The 22,170-nt window shown below is 36.8% G+C and overlaps 1 protein-coding gene across 5 annotated transcripts in view; it reads right to left on the bottom strand.

Moving 5' to 3' along the window:
- LOC127425954 (POC1 centriolar protein homolog A-like) overlaps positions 1 to 18,265 on the bottom strand; it is a 127,157-nt gene extending 108,892 nt beyond the window's left edge. For all 5 annotated transcript variants that reach the window (XM_051672329.1, XM_051672325.1, XM_051672328.1 and 2 more), the window contains exons 1-7: positions 17,890 to 18,265; positions 17,679 to 17,763; positions 16,891 to 17,062; positions 12,407 to 12,586; positions 9,395 to 9,502; positions 9,188 to 9,303; positions 5,058 to 5,191 (exon numbers count right to left, since the gene is read on the bottom strand). In XM_051672329.1, the coding sequence (XP_051528289.1) occupies positions 5,058 to 5,191; positions 9,188 to 9,303; positions 9,395 to 9,502; positions 12,407 to 12,586; positions 16,891 to 17,062; positions 17,679 to 17,763; positions 17,890 to 17,904 (810 nt within the window). In that variant the 5' untranslated portion in view covers positions 17,905 to 18,265. The remainder of the gene's footprint in view (positions 1 to 5,057; positions 5,192 to 9,187; positions 9,304 to 9,394; positions 9,503 to 12,406; positions 12,587 to 16,890; positions 17,063 to 17,678; positions 17,764 to 17,889) is intronic.
- Positions 18,266 to 22,170: the final 3,905 nt, after the last annotated feature.

Below are 22,170 nucleotides of genomic sequence, written 5' to 3'. Positions count from 1 at the left end.
GTATTGTGAAATATTTCAGAGTGATACAGCTTATCGAACAAGAAAAAAAAATGTAGGGCAGGGATTTGAGTTTATCCACTGGTTGTTGTTTGGACTGTGAAAATATGGGCATTGCATAGCAGAACAGAGGCAGAACTGAATGCGAGTTTGCAGTGGACATACCTTCCCAACCACCGTGGTGCTCAAGTCAGAGCCGGTTATCGGTATATTTAAGCAGCGATCTCAACACATTTATTATCAAACTGACAACATAAATGCATGAGCACATCACGGTCTTTGCTTACGAAGAGGATGTAGCTTTTGAAAAAACGAGTGAGTAAAAGAACCACATTTTAACATTTTGAACCACAATATACTAAATATAAAGGGGAAAAAAACACTTACTCGTGCTGTGCATACCAAGATAACTGCATTAAAAAATATAAATAAACTCCAGAGGCATCCGAAGCATTGTATTCATTAGTGATCACCTCAGCCATTCAGGCGTGAAATGTCTCAAACACAACCGCAATCTGCGTTGTATATTCAAGCCAGCTGACCCGTAACCACAGAAGTTTGGGTTAAGGAACGATAGTTTTGAAGGAAAACAGACGAAAATACACCTTGTCATCTTCACAAACATGCGATTGATGCTTTGTTCAACTCTACACAAGGTTGTGGTATTTATAAGAAAGGGGCAGGGTTAGGGTTAGGCGGTTTAAGCAAACTAAATGATTGGAGAAGATCTGCATACGTCACCAGAAATCTGTTGTTTCACCGAAAGATTAAGTTATTACATTTTGATTAAAGATTACGAGGTCAAAAAATACATAAAAAAGGGTTAGGTTTAGGGGTAGGTGAAGTGTTTCTGTGGGACTCCAAATAAAAATAATAAACACAATGTGTGAACGTCACACACGGCTCTTGCGAGACTTTGGGTAACCGGGGGGATTACCTTCTAGACACGACTTGGTACATATACAAATATTAATATTTCAAATTTGATTTTATCTTTAGTTTTTCATTATTTTGGTAGATAGTATATATATATATATATATATATATATATATATATATATATATATATATATATATATATACACACACATATATATACACACACACACACACACACACACACACACACACATACACACATACATACACCGATCAGCCACAAAATTAAAACCACCTGCCTAATATTGTGTAGGTCCCCTTGTGCCGCCAAAACACCACCAACCCGCATCTCAGAATAGCATTCTGAGATGATATTCTTCTCACCACAATTGTACAGAGCGGTTATCTGAGTTACAGTAGACCTTGTCAGTTCAAACCAGTCTGGCCATTCTCTGTTGACTTCTCTCATCAACAAGGCATTTCCGTCCACAGAACTGCCGCTCACTGAATGTTTTTTGTTTTTGGCACCATTCTGAGTAAATTCTAGAGATGGTTGTTTGTGAAAATCCCAGGAGATCAGCAGATACAGAAATACTCAAATCAGCCCATCTGGCACCAACAATCATCCACAACATTAAAACCACTTGCCTAATACAGAGCCCTGTGTGGGACTATTTCAAGTTTGATTATGAAACTGGAAAAAGCAAATGGAATGCCCCGTCCAATCATACAATTTGTGGTGCTGAAATTAAAGGAAAAAAATAAAAATCACATAAACCTGAAAGTGCATTTGCAAAGCAACTATCACAAGGAGTACAAATTATTCACGGCTAAAGATGCGGTAAGGAAGAGCAGACTCTGACCTTGCGTTTCAAAAGATCTGAGGTTTGGACAAGTTCACATGAATATAGAAAATGCACTTGTACATTTTTTTGTTGAGACTGTTATGTCCACAAGACTGTGTGATTCGGCAGCGTTCAAAACATTTAATGCTGCTCTTGACCCCAAGTTCATCACTCCAAACACTGAACAAATTGATTCATGACTGTGCTAAAAATGCAAACTGTAACTCAGCATGTAAAGGTAATGCTGAGAGATGCAATAAGTAACTATGTGTAGATGGATGGAGTAAAAATTTTAGATTTAATTTTAGATGTAAATAACTCTAGAAGTGTTATGTTAATTCCTCAACTACTATTACTAAAACTGAAACTAAAATATATAAAATCAAAATAGAAATAGAAAAAAATAGAAATAGAAAAAAAAACTAAAAACTAAACTGTAACAAACAAAAACATTCATGAAACTAACTAAACAAAACTGAAATTTATAGCAACTTTGAAAACGGTATTAAAATAAAAACTCATTTTAAAAAGCTAAACTAAAATAACCTTGCTCAAGACCTCTAAAAAAACTGCAGATGAGTGGCTTCAATTAATCAATTAGCTCTTCATCATCAGATGTAAATAGTGGATATAATATGCCGCATCTGTTAAAAAAGTAAGGAGGATGGAGGAGAATACGTAGGTAAACACAGCTCAGACAGTACTGTTGAGACCCTCATTCTCAATGTTCCAATGAAGCGGTGCTGGTTCTCATGTTGGAACCGGTTCTTGGAGGGTACTCAAAATTTTGAACCAGCTTGCATTTTCACTGACTTGAAAGGCAAAGATGACATAACTTGATTACGTTACTACAGTTGGTAGTCAACCAAAACGGCCCTGACAAAGGCCTTGCAATAAAGTAAAAATTTCCTTCTTAAATTACTTTTAAAAAATACAATAATTTGTTATTATTGTTATTTTCAAGGACAATCGCATAGGCCTCCCAAAGTTCGCATCATCTTGATAATTATTTACGTGACTCTTCAGCAAACCTATATGCGTGATGTATTTTTTAATTTGAATAACAGCACACTTGAATAGGTAATACCACTGTCATTCCTAACACAGCAAAATTAAATTGAAATGGTTAAACTGTTTGAAACAAGGTCAGCAACGACTTGAAAAGTTTAAGGGAGCTGGGATAAAATCTAATGGAGAAAGCCTTCTAACAAATCCAAGGGATTCTGGTGAATTTAATTTCACCACTATCTCGGTTAAGTTTCGAGTTTGATTTAGAAGTGGTCGCATATTGATTTTAATGTGAATGTAATTAAAAAAGGAATGTTTTACATACTTGGATAAACTTGTTTTAATGCTACCATAATTTAAAGGAACAGATCACACCAAAAATATATTTCATCATTTACTCACCCTTATGCCATCTAAAACTTTTAAGACTTTTTTCTGCAGAACACAAGAGATATTTTTTAAAGATGTATGTGTTCATCCATACAATGCAAGTGTTTTTAAGCGATACGATCGGTTTTGGGTGAGAAACAGACCAAAATGTAACTTCTTATTCACTATAAATCTTGACATCAGCAGTCTTCTTGGCACATTTATGAGAGAAGCTCGATTTCCTTGCGCTTAACGCATGCACAGAGCACTGTACACTTGTCTCATTCGCAGGAAAAACAACAGATTCTCTGTTTCTCAAATGGCATCAAAACAGAACATGCAAACACCGAATTCAAACCTACAATAATTAAATCAATCAACTCTTCTCACACTTTATGAATGTAATCATGTGTGGAGATGACGCAGGCCTGCACATTGTCCTCCACTGGTATATACATTTCTATAAATTCCTGTGTTTTGCTCGTGGGTGATAACACTTGCTGAGCTTTAATGATGATTCAGTTCCACCACACCAAGAGTGCAAATGACTTTTTTCAACATCCCGTCAGGGTTTGATTTATAAACATATTACCCGTAAAGAGGGTGTTCCTAAATTATTTACTGATAAACGTGTGCTCCGTTAGGGACATGTGTGCATACATGTGTGTGTGTGTGTGTGTGTGTGTGTGTGAGAGAAAAAAAAGAGAAAAGGGGGCTTGCTCAGAAACCACACATAACAGAGTAAATATGTTATAATGTCAAATTCAATAAATGTAAAAACATTTTTTTAAATGAATCATAATTATTTGCATGCATTAACATAGCTCTTAAAAATACTACTTTACCTACTAACTAGCTAGTAGAGTTTCCCTAATCTACTTGTAGCATAAGGGATAAAAGTGGTTAACCAGTTATAACTTTCCTTATTTCATGTACTGCAGTCATTTAAAGCTTCAAGACTTACAGAGATTATTCACAACTCATCCCACTCCTACTGATGATAGGAGGTGTTTAGTACACTCTGTAATGCCACTGCAACACTAACCAAGAGGCTTCAGGTTAGTAATACATATGACTCATCATCAATGGGTAGGCGGTCCGTTATTAATACTTAGGACAGGACTGATATAGCCAACGTTCCATTAAAGGGAAAATAAAACAGCCATTGAACTGGCAAGGACTCATGAATATGCCTAGGAATGAATAGATCATTAATGAGGTGTGATTAATTCATTCATCATACATAGAATGAAATGAGTAAACCAAAATAGCTTTAATCCATCAAGCAAAGATTACCCAGCATATTTCCCAAGCTGTGCTTTATTAACAGTTATGCATAAAGATGTACTTTATGCATCATCTAAAATTGATGCATTGCAGCATGGAGCACCATATGTGGAATTAACCCTTTTCTAAGCTCCACGCTCTTGGTTAGCTGGCTGCTCAGACATGTTTTACAGAATGTGAATGGAGATTTCCATGAACAGCGCAGTTTTCAGTAAAATGTGCTCATTAAGTGGTACAAATAAAATTTAGTATTAGTATATTCTATGACATTGCAAACCAATTTTCCCTGCCATTTCTCTTTAAATAAAATTAAGTTATGCAGTAAGGGGCTGTTCACACCAAACTCGTTTTATGGGTCCACATATGCAGTTTTTCAATATAAAAATGCTCTTGACGGATATCTTTGTCCATTGCACCACTTGCTGTTTTTTTCAGCGTCTCGCACAGGAAAGCCAAATTTTTAAGATGCTGTGTCAACTTCTAAAAATGCGTCTGTACAGACACCTACGTTCTGTTATATTAGTTGCACTGCATCTAGCTTTTTTAACGCAAGAATGCGTCCATCCTGATGAGTTCTCTAAAATTCAGTTGACGCCAAGCTTAGTGAAGGATCAATTGGTTTTGGTGCAACGAGCTTGATGATTTTGGCAGTTTCTGTATGCAGCGTCATACCTGATGACCGTGCAGTGTGTACAGCAGTCGTCCTTCCAGTAAGTCCAGGATCTTGAGTGTGGAGTCGTTGGAGGACGTGATTAGGTAGTTTCCAGATGGATGGAAGGAGAGTTCATTCACAACTGCACTATGAACTGAAACAGCCCACACAAAAACTTTACACACTAGAGATACACAGTCACAGATCTCACCCCAACTGACCACACCACTACTATGACAATGACCCTGAGAACACAGACACCAAATCACAGTGCATTAGATATCAAAACATGAAAGTGATTTTTATTTTTAAGAAATACTTTTAGGGCTTAACAACGTCAGATCTTGTATGAACACGTGAGCCACTGTAAACAAGCTTCTCTCACAGCACTCAAGAACTTGCAATGGACGTCAAGCATTTCAATGAAAAATAACTTAAATTTCAGGTTGTTCTCACCAAAACCTATCATATGCCTTCAGAAGACTTGTAATATGATGTAGGAGTCACATGATACTTTTGGGTCCTTTTTTAACTTTAATGTAAGCCCCTATCCACTGCTATTGTATTTAAATATGGACCTAGATATTCATTAAAACAAATTCACATGGACTGTTTCAATGTTTCTAGTATGCAGGAATTTTTTTGTAAACAAATCGATTGACAAGAAATATATACTTCATCCTGAATTAAACAACTCAGCTAAGGCAAGTCTGTATGGCATTATGGTAATGATGGAATTGTGAACCAAGTCTCAATCATGTTTTCACTGAAAATCTTATTTTTGTTCCTGTACACATTTAAGTATCACAAAACAGCCCTAAGCAGAGCTATAAAATGGGTAAGACTACATCTCTCTCTGTCTTGTAGACAAAGTCTCTGAGGGCAAATAGCCTTTGCACTTCAAACGACATCACCCACATGGACATTCAACAGCTAGCATAAAACGCCCCCCAGCAGATTTTTGTAGGAATTACAAGATAAAATTAGATGAGAGAAGTTGATGCATAACATGAGCTTTTGTATTTTCATTTTTTTTTTCTTTTTAAATCAACACCAAGATTTTAGGTTTAATTTAATTTGATTATATTTATATTATTATTATATTATTTTATTATATAAGGGAATTTGTGTGTTTTAGAAGCTTTTACTAGTCACCATTGTTTTTCTCCCCTATTTTTAATCATCTTTTTTGCCTTCACTAGTTCGTTTTAAATGGTGCTGCGGTGACACATGAATTGTTAAAAGATATGCCAACTTTGTCTCAATTAAGAGTTGGAAAAAAAAAAAGTGTTATTATTAACGAAAACTTAAATGGAAACATTTTCATTAACTTAAATAAAAATACAAACTAACATACAGTATTTAGAAAACTGAAACTAAACTAAACTAATAAATTTAGGCTACTTAACTCCAAAACTAACTAAAATAAAATAAATGACCTTGAATTAATTTTAGTATTAGGTTTTGACACAAAGTATTTTAGAACATTTTAAAACCTTTACAACCCACCTTTCCTAAACCTGAAAATTGTGGCCCTGAAAGTGACATCAACATAATTAAGTATTAGCAATTTATTTGATGAATTCTGCGATGTTTTGTGGTATTAGTTGGTATGTCTCATTCTAAAACATTCAATCCCGTTTGATAAAATTACAGAAATCACTATGATATTATCAAAATGTAAACAGAAAATTCACTATTTTTCAGCCTTATCCAAGCCCCCTGAATTGATTTTAGTCATCATGTTGTCTCGTATTCACCTAAACACCCCATAAAATCTAAATTAAGGTTGTGTTGCTTTTATGTTTGTTTGCTTTAAGATCATCAGTATGTGCATTTCTAAAAGTTGACAAAATTTACAGCCTCTCCCTTCCAAGAATAGTGATTTAGAAAAACTGATGATGGACAAAAATACTGGAGAAATGTTGTCCAATAAAATGCTCTTTAGAATAGAAAGTCCCTTCACCCTAAATCTGTTCCAATGCACTTACATTAATGTCTGCATTCCAAACATCATAACTGATGCCTTTGCAGAACACATTGAAAGGAGACTGTGACTAGGAGGAGGGCATGGCCGGGCCGTGATGATGCACGGCCGGCGCTGAATCAGCTGATCAGCGGGAGAGTCAGATAAAGGGGAGGCGCCAGTTCGAGAGAGAGACGCACGCAGCCGCATTGCATGTGTGTGTGTTCATGTTTGTTTTATGTTGAGTTTCTTTTTAAACTTTATGTTTACTGTTCACCCGGTTCCTGCCTCCTCCTTGCCCATCCTTTATCTGTTACAGTGGTGCCGAAACCCGGCAGGGAGGAGGGATGCGCTGTCGCAGAGTCCTCTCCGCTGCTGTCCGCCAGAGGAGCAGCCACGGCCGTCTGCCTGGGGATGGAGGGGTCGCTGTTGGCCGCTGAGAGCTGGAGGAACTGCTGCCATCCCCCGAAGATGGGGAAGAGCGGTTCCGTCCGCCAAGGGCCGGAGGACTCGCTGCCATCCGTCGGGGAAGGAGCGAGCTGGTGTCCGCCAGAGGGTGGAGGAACGGTTGAGGACCAGGCAACAGCGCATTCGGGAGCCGGTGAGCAAGTTCTTCTCTCTCTCTCTCTCTCTATCTCTTTGTGTGTGTCTCCGCTCACCCTTTCCCTCTCCCCCAGGTTCACAGGAGGCAGGGTGGACCTGGGGGAGAGACGAGGGGAGACAGAAAGGCAGCATCTCTCCTCCAGAGATGGAGAGGGAGTTGGTCAGACCGGTGACGCTCCAGACTGAATCGGGCAGGGGAGGAGTGTGACGAAGAGGAGGGCGTGGCCGGGCCATGATGATGCCCGGCCGGTGCTGAATCAGCTGATCAGCTGGAGAGCAAGATAAAGGGGAGCCGGAAGCGCCAGTTCGAGAGAGACGCACGTGGCCGCGTTGCATGTGTGTCTGTGTTTGTTTTATGTTGAGTTGCTTATTAAACTTTATGTTTACTGTTCAGCCGGTTCCCGCCTCCTCCTTGCCCATACTTTATTTGTTACAGTGGCTTCCCTCCCGGGATTCGGCACCACTGTAACAGTTCAATGAGGCAGCGAGAACCAGCTGAAAAATAAACATAAACTTTAATAATATAAATGAACTTAAAACAACATAAAACATAAGGACAGAGACACAATGCTGCGTGCGTCTCTCTCTCTCAAACTGGCGCCTCCGGCTCCCCTTTATCTCGCTCTCCCGCTGATTCAGCGCCGGCCACGCCCTCCTCCTCGTCACAGAGATCAATCATGATAGCCTTCCTATAGGGTTGTTCCAAATAGAATTTCCTATAGGAGTTACTATTTTTTAGCCCTTTAAAGCTCTCACAGTGGAGTGTAAAGTCTTTGAAGGGAATAAGAAAAAGGGATGATCACTTCTGAATAGAACACACCTAGTAGTCTGAAGCACCTCACATGGCATGCATGCTTCATTCTTGGACCACAGACTGCTAAGCATTCAATAATTCCCTCTCTATCAGACTAAACGTGTCATACATGGCATAGTAAAAGCATTTGTATATTCAAAGACCTATTCATTAATAAATGTGTCTATTCAATCCAACAGTAGCAGCAACAATTTAATCCACCTGTATCTCACTTCTTAAAATGTTTGCAGAGACTTTCCCATTTTCTTCTGACGAATGACCAAGTGGACCAATGGATTACTTTTACCCGTCCCTTCATCAAAATGATATATCTATTATCTATGACAAGCTTTTTCATTGGGAATGTTATCCCATGCCAGAACACCTCAAGGTGGCATGGCAGGGAGAGATGCATTGGGATGGGGCACATAGCAAGTATCTCTTCTTAGTGTGTATCAGAAATGGACATTTGTAATTCAAGATACTGCATAAACTTCACCCTTCCACATTAAAGCTCTCTAAAGTATTTTCATCTCGATCAATGTGGACAAAGAATTTGGAATTACTGGCTTTTCTTCCAAAATTCTTCGTTTGTGTTCAGCAGAAGAAAGTCATACACATCTGGGATGACATGAGGGTAAGAGTAAATGATGAGAGAATTTTCATTTTTGAGTTTGTACTGGAAGTAACAAATCCTCTTCTGCACTAATGAGGGATTGAAATCATTTTGCATATGTTTATAAACCATATTCTAAAGCTTGTAGAATTACAGTGAAAGTGATTCTCACCTTGATAGTGTTGCAGGAGTTTGTGGGTGCGAATGTCCCAGACTTTCACCGTGTTGTCTGAACTAGCAGCTGCAATACAGGTGCCGCTCGGGTGAAAGTCAGCATAATTCACATATCTGAAAATGACAGCAAAAGATGTTTCTCTGTTACTGTTTTCCAGATTTAGTACACCACTATATACATGGTGTGGTGCTGTCCGTCACTCACCCTCCGTGCTCATAAAATGAATGAATGCACTCTCTGCTGTTCTTGTCCCACAGCTTCACTGTTTTATCATCACTGGCAGAAACAATCAATTGCCCATCAGATGAAAACCTATAGGATGGTTAAACTACACATGAGATAAAACTTCACCATTATTCACTACTCAACTCAGAAACAGATTCTTTTGCAACAGGTCAGTCAGACAATGGGCCTGATATGCTTGATATCTACTTGGGACATCTATTACAATTGAGCTTGAAGGCGTGTTAACCTTCGATAAGTTTTGATTCTGTGTTAGTGAAGAAAATGAATATATATTGGCCATTTTACCAAATTAGTTCAAACTGCGGTCCCACAATAAAAATAACTTTTTAAAAACAATAAATAATTCAGATACTGGATATTTCATAAAAATACATTATGATTTATTTAAACCTAAGGCATTAATTGAGATAATAATAACCTAAATATATACAAAATCATAATTTGTAGAGTACTTTCTATTAGGAAGTGGCTGTTCCAAACCCTTACCCCCTAAATGTCTTATGAAAATAATATTTAATCTAAATAACATTTTTATTTTAGTTTTTTAATGAAAAGATATAGATTCTACTGAGGATTTAATTACACTGGTGGCCAAATGTTTGGAATAATGTAGGATTTTGCTGTTTCGGAAGGAAATTGGCACTTTAATTCACCAAAGTGGCATTCAACTGATCACAAAGTATAGTCAGGACATTACTGATGTAAAAAAACAGCACCATCATTATTTGAAAAAAGTCATTTTTGATCAAATCTAGACAGCACTCATTTCCAGCAGCCATCACTCCAACACCTTATCCTTGAGTACTCATGCTAAATTGATCATTTGGTACTAGAAAATCACTTGCCAATATATCAAACACAGTTGAAAGCTATTTTGTTCATTAAATTAAGCATAACATTGTCTTTGTGTTTGTTATTGAGTTGCCACAGTATGCAATAGACTGTCATGTCTTAAGGTCAATATTAGGTCAGAAATGGCAAAAAAGAAACAGCTTTCTCTTGAAACTCATCAGTCAATCATTGTTTTGAGGAATGAAGGCTATACAATGCTTGAAACTGCCAAAAAACTGAAGATTTCATACAAAGGTCTACACTACAGTCTTCAAAGACAAAGGACAACTGGCTCTAACAAGGACAGAAAGAGATGTGGAAGGCCAGATGTACAACTAAACAAGAGGATAAGTACATCAGAGTCTCTAGTTTGACAAATAGATGCCTCACATGTCCTCAGCTGACAGCTGCATTGAATTCTACCCGCTCAACACCAGTTTCATGTACAACAGTAAAGAGAAGACAAAGAGGTGCAGGCCTTACGGGAAGAATTGCAAAGAAAAAGCCAATTTTGAAACAGAAAAACAAAAAGAAAAGGTGGGCAAGGAAACACAGACATTGGACAACAGATAATTGGAAAATAGTGTTATGGATCTTAACCCCATTGAGCTTTTGTGGGATCAGCTAGACTGTAAGGTGTGTGAGAAGTGCCCGACAAGTTAGCCACATCTATGGCAAGTGCAACAGGAAGTGTGGGGTGAAATGTCACCTGAGTATCTGGACAAACTGACAGCTAGAATGCCAAGGATCTGCAAAGTTGTCATTGCTAAACGTGGAGGATTTTTTGATGAGAACTCTTTGAAGTAGTTTAAGAAGTTCTTAACATTTTTTTCAAATTGTAATAGTAATTTTTCACGTTATTAATGACTACATTGTGATCAGTTGAATGCCACTTTGGTGAATAAAAGTATTAATTTCTTTCCATAAGAGCAAAATCTGTACATTATTCCAAACTTCTGGCAGCCAGTGTATATCAATAACAAATATTTAAAAATGCTGTCCCACAATTTTATGTCACCACCGAATCACAAAAGTATTAGTCCGTTGGCTAAGCCTGATCACAAATTGATCACATGGCTTTAGAAGACATGGATTATAGTGCATGAGTAATAACTACTTTACTGTGGTTTTATGGTTTCCTTTTTCAAGCTTGAAAGACCAGTGTCACTATTTACTTTCAGTATGACCAATGAAAGTAAATAGTCAATGAAGACTTCTTTAAAATGTACCTTTTGTGTTCCACAGAAGAAAGAATGTCCTACAAATTTGAAAAAACTATACATAATTTTCATTTTTGGGTGAACTATTGCTTTAAAAGCAGGAGTCTTCACGTCCATCCTCACATGTCCGTCCTTGCCTATAAATCCTTTAATGTTACCCCTGGGGTTCTTAAAGGGACAGTTCACCTGAAAATGAAAATTCTAAAACCGTCTGACTTATTGTCCTCTGTGAAACACAAAATGAGATGTTCAACAGAATGTTAATCTAAGTCCCCATTCAATTTAATTGCATCTTATTTTTTCCCATACAAGAGAGTGAGTAAATGATGACCAATGTTTCGTTTTTGGGTGAACTATCCCTTTAATACAAACAAATGAATGCAAAAAGTTATTTTCATTGATAACTTCAAAACTTAATTTTACCTACTAGTAAAGAAATGATTATCAAAATGATTTTGTCTAAAACAATAAAAAGACAAGCTTTTAATTGGGTGAATTTCCATGACTTTTCCCAGTTGTTGTGATTACTGGATCGGATTTTTAATAATTAATTTATAGAGATTTCTGGGCAGATTTCCATTTGTATATACAGGTACCAACCATAATTTACAGATTTAAACTATTATAATTTTAAGTGTACAAATGCATGCATAAAGATAAAAAAAACAAAACGTTGTTATCTCATAAGAATGCGGTTCAACACAGGAATGGCTCAAAGAGCAATTATCTTGCCAATGCTATATATATATATATATATATATATACACACACATACATTCAGAGTCTAACTTAAATCTGTTTATTCAAAAATGTATATTCAATTTAAGAATATGGCTTCTTCAGGACAGGAAATCACAAATTGAACATTCCCTGATAATTTTAGGTTTTCCATGATCAAAGAGTATCAGGAAATACAAACTTTGCACAGCGGACCCAGTTGATGTGCTGATTGAGGGAGAAGAGGAACTTTTGCCGGTGAACAGTCCAGACTTTGATGGTTTTGTCATCAGAAGAGGTGACTAGGGTCTGGCCATCAGGAGAAAAGCTCACACTGCGGACTGTTCCAGTATGGGCTCGGAATACTGTAGATTCCCCTTTCCTGAAATAATAAGAAAATCACAAATTAAGTACACCAACATCTGCTAAATGGTTAAATGTAAAAGATAATCAGCTATAGAAAGTTTGATACAATCAGACATGTCCATAGTGTGTTATGGAAGGGAGTTCTCTTTTGGGAGGGAGATTGTGATGCTTTCCAGATGAAAATATCTAAAACAGACATCTCAGAGATGTACGTGTGCTTTCTGGGTCTGGTTTACACAGGTAAAGACTACCTAGATAGCATACGTAAATCTCTGAGATGTCCATTTTAGATTTTTTGATCTGAAAAGCATCACAATCTAATTAACATCTGCTTAACATCTTAAAAAGATCAGATTTACAAACATTCTAAATCATAAACATCTCAAAGACATCTGCTGAATGTCTTATTGACATCAGAGACATACTTCACATACTTCTTATAGACGTATTGCAGATGACCAAACAACGTAAAAAATACGTCTTCTAGATGTAAACACACACATCAAATAGACATCTGGGTAATGTACATGTACTATCAGGGTAGCTGTGTCTCCAACGATGCATGGTCAGACACCCTGCGCTTTAAGACAGCATGATTATAAGCTTTCTAAATTAGTTATTTATTTACTCACAACACCCACATCAAGCATCTCTCTGAATGAGAGAAAAGACTTATGGGACCATTAGTCACAGGTAGAACAGTGGGTTTGCTTTCTGATATTGGCCAATAAACAATATTAGCGACTGATAAACAATTAATATCATCAATAAAAATTAAACAGACATTTGTGGAAATGGCAAGTGAGATAAAACTAACATGATGACACAACATGATGCATACATTGGCAAGAAAAAGTATGTGAACCCTTTGGAATTAGCTGTTTATCTGCATTAATTGGTCACAAAATGTGATCTCATCTTCATTAAAGTCACAAGTATAGACAAAGCACAATGTGCTTAGGCTAAAAACACACAATTATAATCGTTCATGTCTTTTTTGAAAACATCCCATTAAGCATTCACAATGCTATGGAGAAAGTAAGTGAACCCTTAGACTAAAGACCTCAACAAAAGCTAATTAGAGTCAAGAGTTGGCAAACCTGGCATCCAATTAATGAAACAAGAATGGAGGTGTGGGTTAGAGCTACTTTGACTTGTAAAAAGCACTCAAACATTTTGAGTTTGCTATTGTCCTGTTTCATGTGACGTCACTGTATGACCTCGCTGCCATGTTTGTGACCAAAATTCCATATACCAGAGAATGTACTTTCAACATGCTACGCTGTGTTATGCGTCAAAAGCCAGCTATTTTGTTTGTTTTTGTTTCTATTTATAAATCATGAAAAGGTGATACTGCTGTTTAATTAGCAGAGCCAAAATGTGATTTTTCTTTTAATAAAGTTTTATCTTTCAAGTGACAGCTTAATTTCTCCAAGTTAATTTAAGCAGTGATGAAGAGGGAGAGCGGGGATAAAAACACTTGTGGGTCTTTACTCATTTATTCAGACATGTCAGTTATCTGTACACTTGTCAATTATATTTATAACATCATCGATTCAGATACAATTAAACTGGAAATGCACATAGGACAATGTTATTCATAACACCCAGTATTTTATAATTGTAACACATTGTAATAAATAAAAAGCACTATAATGTGAATTTATACTATATTTAATGTGTATATACTAATGTTAGTGAATAAACAACAAGATTATGAAGCACAGACTTTATTTACACCACCAGACTACAATGTAAACATATTAGTCTTATTCACTAATACGTCTCTGTTGCTTTCTGTGTATTCTTCATGAGTTAAAAACAGCTCTTACATTCATACAGACTGGATCATCACAAATGTGTTGTAATTTTGTAACCAAATCAGAGCAGAAAACAACACAAATATTTGTATCTTCTAAATAATACCGGCGATGTGCCGGTAGGTGTGTGCACTCTCCGCTCACACAAGACTCGCCGGTGTAAAAAGATGAATAATGGATAAAATGTATCTAAATGTCGGCAAAAGTTAAATTTGGCAATATTTGGGCTGACCACAACCCTGTATACACCTTTCCTGGGACTTGGCATGGATCAAAAGTGTTCTTTTTTTTAGGTTTTTCTTGATATCGTTTTACGGGTTCTTTTCCATTCAACGCCATTGTTTCCTCCCGCTGATGGTCACAAACACGGCAGCTGTGGGGAAAAACGTCACTGAAACAGGCCAATTCACAAGTAGCATCTGCTGACATGGACCATGCCTTGCAAAAAAGAGATTTCAGAATAACTATGATCAACTATTGTTGCTTTGCATAAAGCTGGAAAGGTTTACAAAGTTATCTTGAAGAGCTTAGGTATTCATCTGTCCACAGTTAGACAAATTGTCTATAAATGAAGACGATTTAGTACTGTGGCTACTCTCCGTACAAGTGACTACAAGTGGCCGTCCAGCCAAGATGACTCAAATGGCACACAGCAGAATGCTCAATGAGGTAAAAAAAAAAAAAAAAGAACCCTAAAATGACAGCTAAAGACTTAAAGGAATCACTGGAACTGGTTAACATCTCTGTTCAAGGAAAACATTAAACAGCCATAGTGTCCATGGCAGGACACCATAAAGGAAGCAACTGCTTTCCAACAAAAACATTGCTGCGCACCTGAAGTTTGCCAAAGACCACCTTGGTCTTTTGATGAAACTAAGGTTGAATTGTTTGGGAAGAACACACAGCACTATGTATGGTGTAAAAAGTGCACCGTATACCAACATGAAAACATCATCCCAACGGTGAAGTACGGTGGAGGAAGCATCATGATTTGGGGCTGCTTTGCTGCTTAGGGGCCTGGACCGCTTGTCATCGTCGAGTGAAAAATTAATCAAGATATCCTACAGGATAATGTCAGGGTTGCAGTGTGTTAGCTGAAGCTCAGTAGAAGTTGAGTGATGCAGCTGGACAATGAACCCAAACATCTAAGTAAATCCACTACAGAACGGCTTCAAAAAAAGAAAATCCAACTTTTGGAGTGGCCCAGTCAGAGCTCAGACCTTAACCCAATAGAGATGCTGTGGAATGACCTCAAAAGAGCCGTTTACACCAGACATCCATGAGCTGAACAGTTCTGTAAGGAAGAATGGTCCAAAATTCCATCTGAATGTTGTGCAGGTCTACTCCACAGCTACTGGAAATGCTTGGTTGATGTTATTGCTGCCAAAAGAGGCTCGACCAGTCATTAAATCCAAGGGTTCACTTACTTTGTCCACAGCACTGTGAATATGTAATGGGATGTGTTCAATAAAGACATGAAAGATTATAATTGTTTGTGTGTTGTTAGCTTAAGCTCATCGTGTTTGTCAATACTTGTGACTTTGATGATATCACATTTTATGACCAATTAAATAAAGAAAACCAGCTAATTTCAAAGGGTTCACATACATTTTCTTGCCACTGTACACAGTTTTAAACAATTATTACTTCTTAAAACCTACATAGGATAAAAATATGTCTGATTTCTCTACATTTTTATTTGACTGAAACCCCTTTCAAAGTCTCTGTAGCATTCAGCAGATTCTCAAAAATTTTTAGTTTTTGCTGCCTCCCACTGTCAACATTTCACATTGCAAAAGTGCACTGGACATCTAAAGATGCACTCAGTAATTTTTCCCTCATATAAAGAATTGAATTGTACAATTACATGAGATGAAGATTCCAGTTATATCAGTGACTTTAAAAAGGCTTTTTATTTTACATGGTGCTGGTGCCATATGGGCGCAAACATCTTGAGATCACATAACCAGCCAAATACTGCTCCCTTTTTCTCTGTAACTCCACTTTTAGCAGATACTTTTGCTCATGAAATATATTTGCAATGACTGATGGAAAAGAGTGCATTTCTACTATGGCATCACTAACTGAAAATGTTTGTTTTGAATGATGCTGCATCTAAGCTGCTAGGTTTCAGCGCAACATGAACAAAACAATTACTGAGTGCACCTTTAAATAACATTCCAGATAGATTTGACATTATTAATGGTCTTTCTGCCAGTTGTCAACCCCTAAATGTAATCATGCACCAGTTGTGATAAATGTGAATATGCATTTTTCACATTTTTAACAATTATTCAACAATGCAGTTGTGTCAAAACAGCCTAGCTTTATAAAGAAGCATTCTCAGACCAGTTGTGGTGCCCATCCATGTGAAATGTGCACTATAGTAGATAGATGGATAGATAGACAGACAGACAGATCTATTATAGTGCACATTTCACATCCTCTAGCTACATCAACGAAGTATTTTGATTTCATGGATAGGGACTTTATCACTTACACACTGGGTACCCAGAGTCGGACCGTCTTATCTCTGGATGCTGAGGCCACAAGATGACCGGATGGTGAAAACTGAACAGACATCACTGCATCCTTGTGTCCCACAAATCTGTACGCCCTCATCTGAGGCTTCATATTCCAGATCATAACACACGAGTCCATGGAGCCAGTAGCTGAAATTAACACAAAAATAAAATTAAAGAACACTATTTTGCTGTATTTTAAAGAGAGCATGTCAATGAGGTCTAAAAAGTTTTCATGTTAGTCAACGAGTCCTGAAGATGGTTTACAGAACAAGTCATGTTAAGAGCAATCTGGAATCTATTTTACAATCTACTATGGAAACTTGAGACTTAACAAAATTGTCCAGGATTGTGAAATGGCTGGAAAATCATCATTAAAACTAAGCAATAACAAAAATGGAAATAAGGGAAAATGTAGTGACCAAAAAAGATGTTAAACAAATCAAAACTATCATAAATTTTAGCTTCTTCAAAGTAACCACCCTTGGCCTAGATTGCAGCTCTGCACACTCTGTGCATTCTCAACCAACTTCATGAGGTTCATTATGGGATGCTTTTTAAACAGTATTGATGGAGTTCCCTTGTAATATGGCCTCTTATTGGTTTCACTATCCACTCTGACTCATCAAATAAAAAACATTAAAAATAAAATCACAGTGAATGATGCATAGAAATGTGCATAGATGAATACAGGGTTTAATACACAATAATATGCATCACCAGGATGATGGACTGAAAGACATAGGATGCATATAAAACAAAATACCTATTTGTTTCATATTAGAGTTGAAGTCAACACTGGTGATGGCATCTCTATGACCTTTAAAATGCCTCTCAAGTGTTGGATCATCCTGAAACAAAAAGATGAATAGAGCACACAATCTTCACAATATAGCGAAAAAACTTGTTAGTTAGATAGACACCAGGGTAGCATTTGTATTTCTTTTGTTATCAGATTTAAATACACAAGTACTCACCAAGACAGAGTTCATTTTCAGCGCTGATCCTTTTTAACCAATAAAGAAAAATATAATAAGAACGTTTCTATCGATTAAAACTCATTCCATGAAGACTTTACAGTTGTGCAAGATAAGAAATGTATACAATCATACAAATTAATAGAGTAGTTCCTTAAGAGTATGTAGTTTGTTTACAAGCTAGCTTGCTCATAAACTGTTAAGTTAGTATATTCAATTTGCATAAAATTTGTCAAAAAAATAATTTTGAAACCAACACTTAATGAATGAGGCTAATAAACAGCTAAAAATATATTTATTCGCCAGTTTAATGCCGTGTTAAAATAAGCTATTTGATTGCTACGGGCTATCCGTTGGTCGCTAACAGCTTTTATTTTACCCGCCGCGGTTGGCGCGTGCGCGTCCGTCGCTCAATTCCCACCCACTGACGTCAGGAGTTTTCTTAAAGGGGACGTGCTTTGAGGGGCCTTCTGAGCCAACAGAGATTTGCAAGTCATAATGATAATTCAAGTAACAAATCCATTATAACTGCGAGTCAAAACATGGACATAGGGGTAGTCAAACCAGTAAAACATTTAGGGAACAGGTGAGTTGTTCTGATGAACACAGGGAGGCAGTAAAGAGCTATGATGTTGGCTCTTTAATTTCAGTGACTGTCTCATGTATCATACAGGTCACTTACTACCGTTTAAAAGGCATTATGTGTGTACACATTCAGTAGGGTTCAAAAGTCTGAGCTCACAATTGAAAATCTTAGATTCAAAATCTAAATAAGCAATCTGTATGACATAAAATGAAGAAGAATATTTAATATTCTGCACTATTCAAGGTCACTAATCAAATTAGCATCTATCTATCTGTACATCCGTCAGTCTGTCTATCTATCTATCTGTTTATCTGTCTGTTTGTTTGTCTGTCTGTCTGTACATCTGTCCGTCCGTCCGTCCATCCGTCCTCTATCTATCTATCTCTGTATATCTGTCTGTCTGTCTGTAAATCTATCTATCTATCTATCTATCTATCTGCTTTGTCTGTCTGTCTGTCTGTCTGTCTGTCTGTCTATCTATCTATTTGTCTGTCTGTCTGTCTATCTATCTGTCTGTTTGTTTGTCTGTCTGTCTGTCCGTCCATCTATCTATCTATCTATCTATCTATCTATCTATCTATCTATCTATCTCTGTCTGTCTGTCTGTCTGTCTGTCTATCTATTTCTCTGCTTGTTTGTCCGTCCATCTATCTGTCTGTCTGTCTGTCCATCCGTCTGTCTGTCTGTCTGTCTGTCTGTCTATCTATCTATCTATCTGTTTGTCTGTCTGTATGTCTGTCTGTCTGTTCATCTGTCTATCTTTACACTATATTGTTTCAATACAATGTTTTTTATACCATTTATATTCTTTAATTAAAAATCATTATTATTGTTGTTGTTCATAGTAGTAGTATTTTAATGAATAATTTTTTTATGCTTATTGTTTTGTCTATATTATTATCAAATTGGTAGTTTTAAGGACTGTCTGAATTGCGTGACATACGGTATGCCAAGTTATTTATGTTGTGTGCTTGCTGTGACCTATGACCTCACCTGGCCAGTTAGGAGCTTATTATGTCAATCTGCTGAACTGTTTTACTGATGAAGGGTTTGATTTTAGATCCCTACCATTTTAATAATTTTGCGTATACTATATGCCTTTTTAGAATATATTCACGTAAGCAGTGTGAGACATTTAAGTCTGTGTGTGTGTCCTGTGTGCCTTGTTGATAAAAGGAAGGCCTAGGTTATAATGTTCAGTAACTAGATAACTTTCATAGAAAAAACCCTAATACATTATTGTTAACAGGTTCAACTCTTTCTAGCATCCTTAATTCCTTTAATTCACTATTTTAATAGATAGAAAGATTCTATGATTTTTGCTCTGATACTATTTTTGTTTTCTTTACTTTAATATTGTTGTTATTTTCTTTTATGGTTCATAAAAGCAACCATTGATATCCACAGAACAATTTCTAATCATTAATCATTTAACCATATATTTTCCAGCTTTTGTGTAATTTAAATATTCCTTTGGACTTTTGTTCCTCTCCCCAGTGTTTTTGCAGATGGTGAGACCTGTATTCCAACCAAGGCCACAGAAAGGCTGCGGCGAAGATATACACAAGCTACCCTGTCTAATTTATCTGGTTGTAGATGTGTTTATAGTAATTTTTTTCCTTTTAGATAGACACTTGAGTAAATGCACACCTTAAGATTGGAGGTGCAAGTTAGGACAAAAACTTTCAAAAGAAAAATATATAACTGCACACTCTCTTGCAAGTTTATTTTATTACCAACGTTTCGGCAAGAAGTCCTGACAAACCTTGACAAAGGCTTGTTGCTGAAACGTTGGTAATCAAATAAACTTGCAAGAGAGTGTGCAGTTATATATTTTTCTTTTTTTAGTACATTTTTAACATGTGACTCTAGCGTAGCAAAATATTTGGGACTTCGGGAAGCGAAGTATTAACAGCTAATAACTAACCTCTGACACCTGCATACAAGTCTACAAGACCCATGATGAGAACTTGATTAATGTTATGACTACCTAATTATTGTTTGCTTGAAGGTGGATCTAGAATATGTTTTCATATTGTAACCTATCAGAATCTTAGAAAAACCTGTAAGAGTTATATTTTGCATATGCATATAAATTCTTTTTTTCAGTGTTTTAAGTTAGTTCGCTCCCAGAACTCTAACCTGTCTTTCTGATTGTTGCCATTGGAATTGTGGAGAATGGAAAACACTTTATCTTCAGTAAACTCTGTCATTTGATTAAAATCCTGACTTTTGCGTAGTTATTATACATTACCCATATTCTGGACCAAGCTGTCGCCCCCTACACTGATGTCTGGCCTCTTTACCTGCCAAGTCATGATGAATAACAGATAGCAGTCTGTATACAAGGTGTACAATATATTGTCTGTAATTTTGTTTTGAACTGTGTTAGCCTATGCTTTAATGTTTGTTGTGTAACATCATTAAATAGGCTGAAACTCAAACTATAACAAACAGGACATAGGCTAACACTTTTAACAAAAGGTTGAACATTCTATCCGTAAAAGTAAACATAAGATCATGTCAAACTATGGCTTTCTAGCGTATCGTGAATGTGAGGTGTTTATTTTATAATAACCACTGGATGGCAGAAGTAACAAGATATTACAAACCTCATTATGGGCAAAAGGTAAGACTGATTTAATTGCCATGTAAGTGTGATACTGTAAATGAAAGCAGAGCAATGTACAGTACATTTTGTGTGAATGTCAGTTTAGTTTTATTGCATAATTTACAAAAACATAGAGACAGACATAACCACTGGATGGCAGAAGTAACAATTTATTAGCAGGAAGTTTTTTTTTAGAACCTTTTAGGTATGTCAGTATATGAGAATGAGTATGGGATATGGACAGTAAATAGTAATAATGATGTCAGATTAACTAGATCAACTCCTCTAAAGAAAGCACAGCTAGTCTCATCTCATCTGCATGTGAATCTTAACATCATTTTAGATTCCTTGTCAGTACAGTGCTGAATTAGACACTGTCAACCACAAAATACTCCTAGACAGACTGGGTAGGGCTCTCTGGCATGGCCCTCAGGTTTAGGTCATATCTAGATGGACATCCATGATGTGTGGAGTCCCGCAAGGCTCAATTCTTGCACCACTTCTGTTTAACCTGTATGTGCTCCCACTAGGCCAAATTATGAAAAAGAACCACATTGCGTACCATAGCTATGCAGACGAAACCCAGATTTACCTAGCCCTGTCACCAAATGACTACAGCCCTATAGACTCTCTGTGCATGTACATTGATGAAATTAACAGCTGGATGTGCAGAAACTTCCTTCAGTTAAACACAGACAATACAGAGGTAATTGTATTTGGCAACAAAGGTGAATTTCCCAAGGTGAACACATACCTTGACTCCAAGGGTCTAAAGACAAAAAATTAGTAAGGAATCTTGGTGTCATTTTGGAGTCAAACCTTAGTTTCAGTAGTCACATCAAAGCAATAACTAAATCAGCCTACTATCATCTAATAAATATAGTGAGAATTAGATATTTAGTATCCAGTCAAGACTTAGAGAAACTTGTTCATGCATTCATCACCAGTAGGGTCAACTACTGCAATGGTCTCCTCACCGGCATTCCCAAAATGACCATGAGACTGCTGCAGCTCATTCAGAATGCTGCAGCCAGGATTCTCACCAAAACAAAAAAGACTGAGCATATCACTCCAGTAATTAGGT

This window comes from Myxocyprinus asiaticus, chromosome 35, assembly GCF_019703515.2.
Source record: "Myxocyprinus asiaticus isolate MX2 ecotype Aquarium Trade chromosome 35, UBuf_Myxa_2, whole genome shotgun sequence".
In the NCBI taxonomy this organism is placed as follows: domain Eukaryota; kingdom Metazoa; phylum Chordata; class Actinopteri; order Cypriniformes; family Catostomidae; genus Myxocyprinus; species Myxocyprinus asiaticus.
Note: the sequence above shows the minus strand (reverse complement) of the source record. Positions and strands in the feature narration are given on the sequence as shown.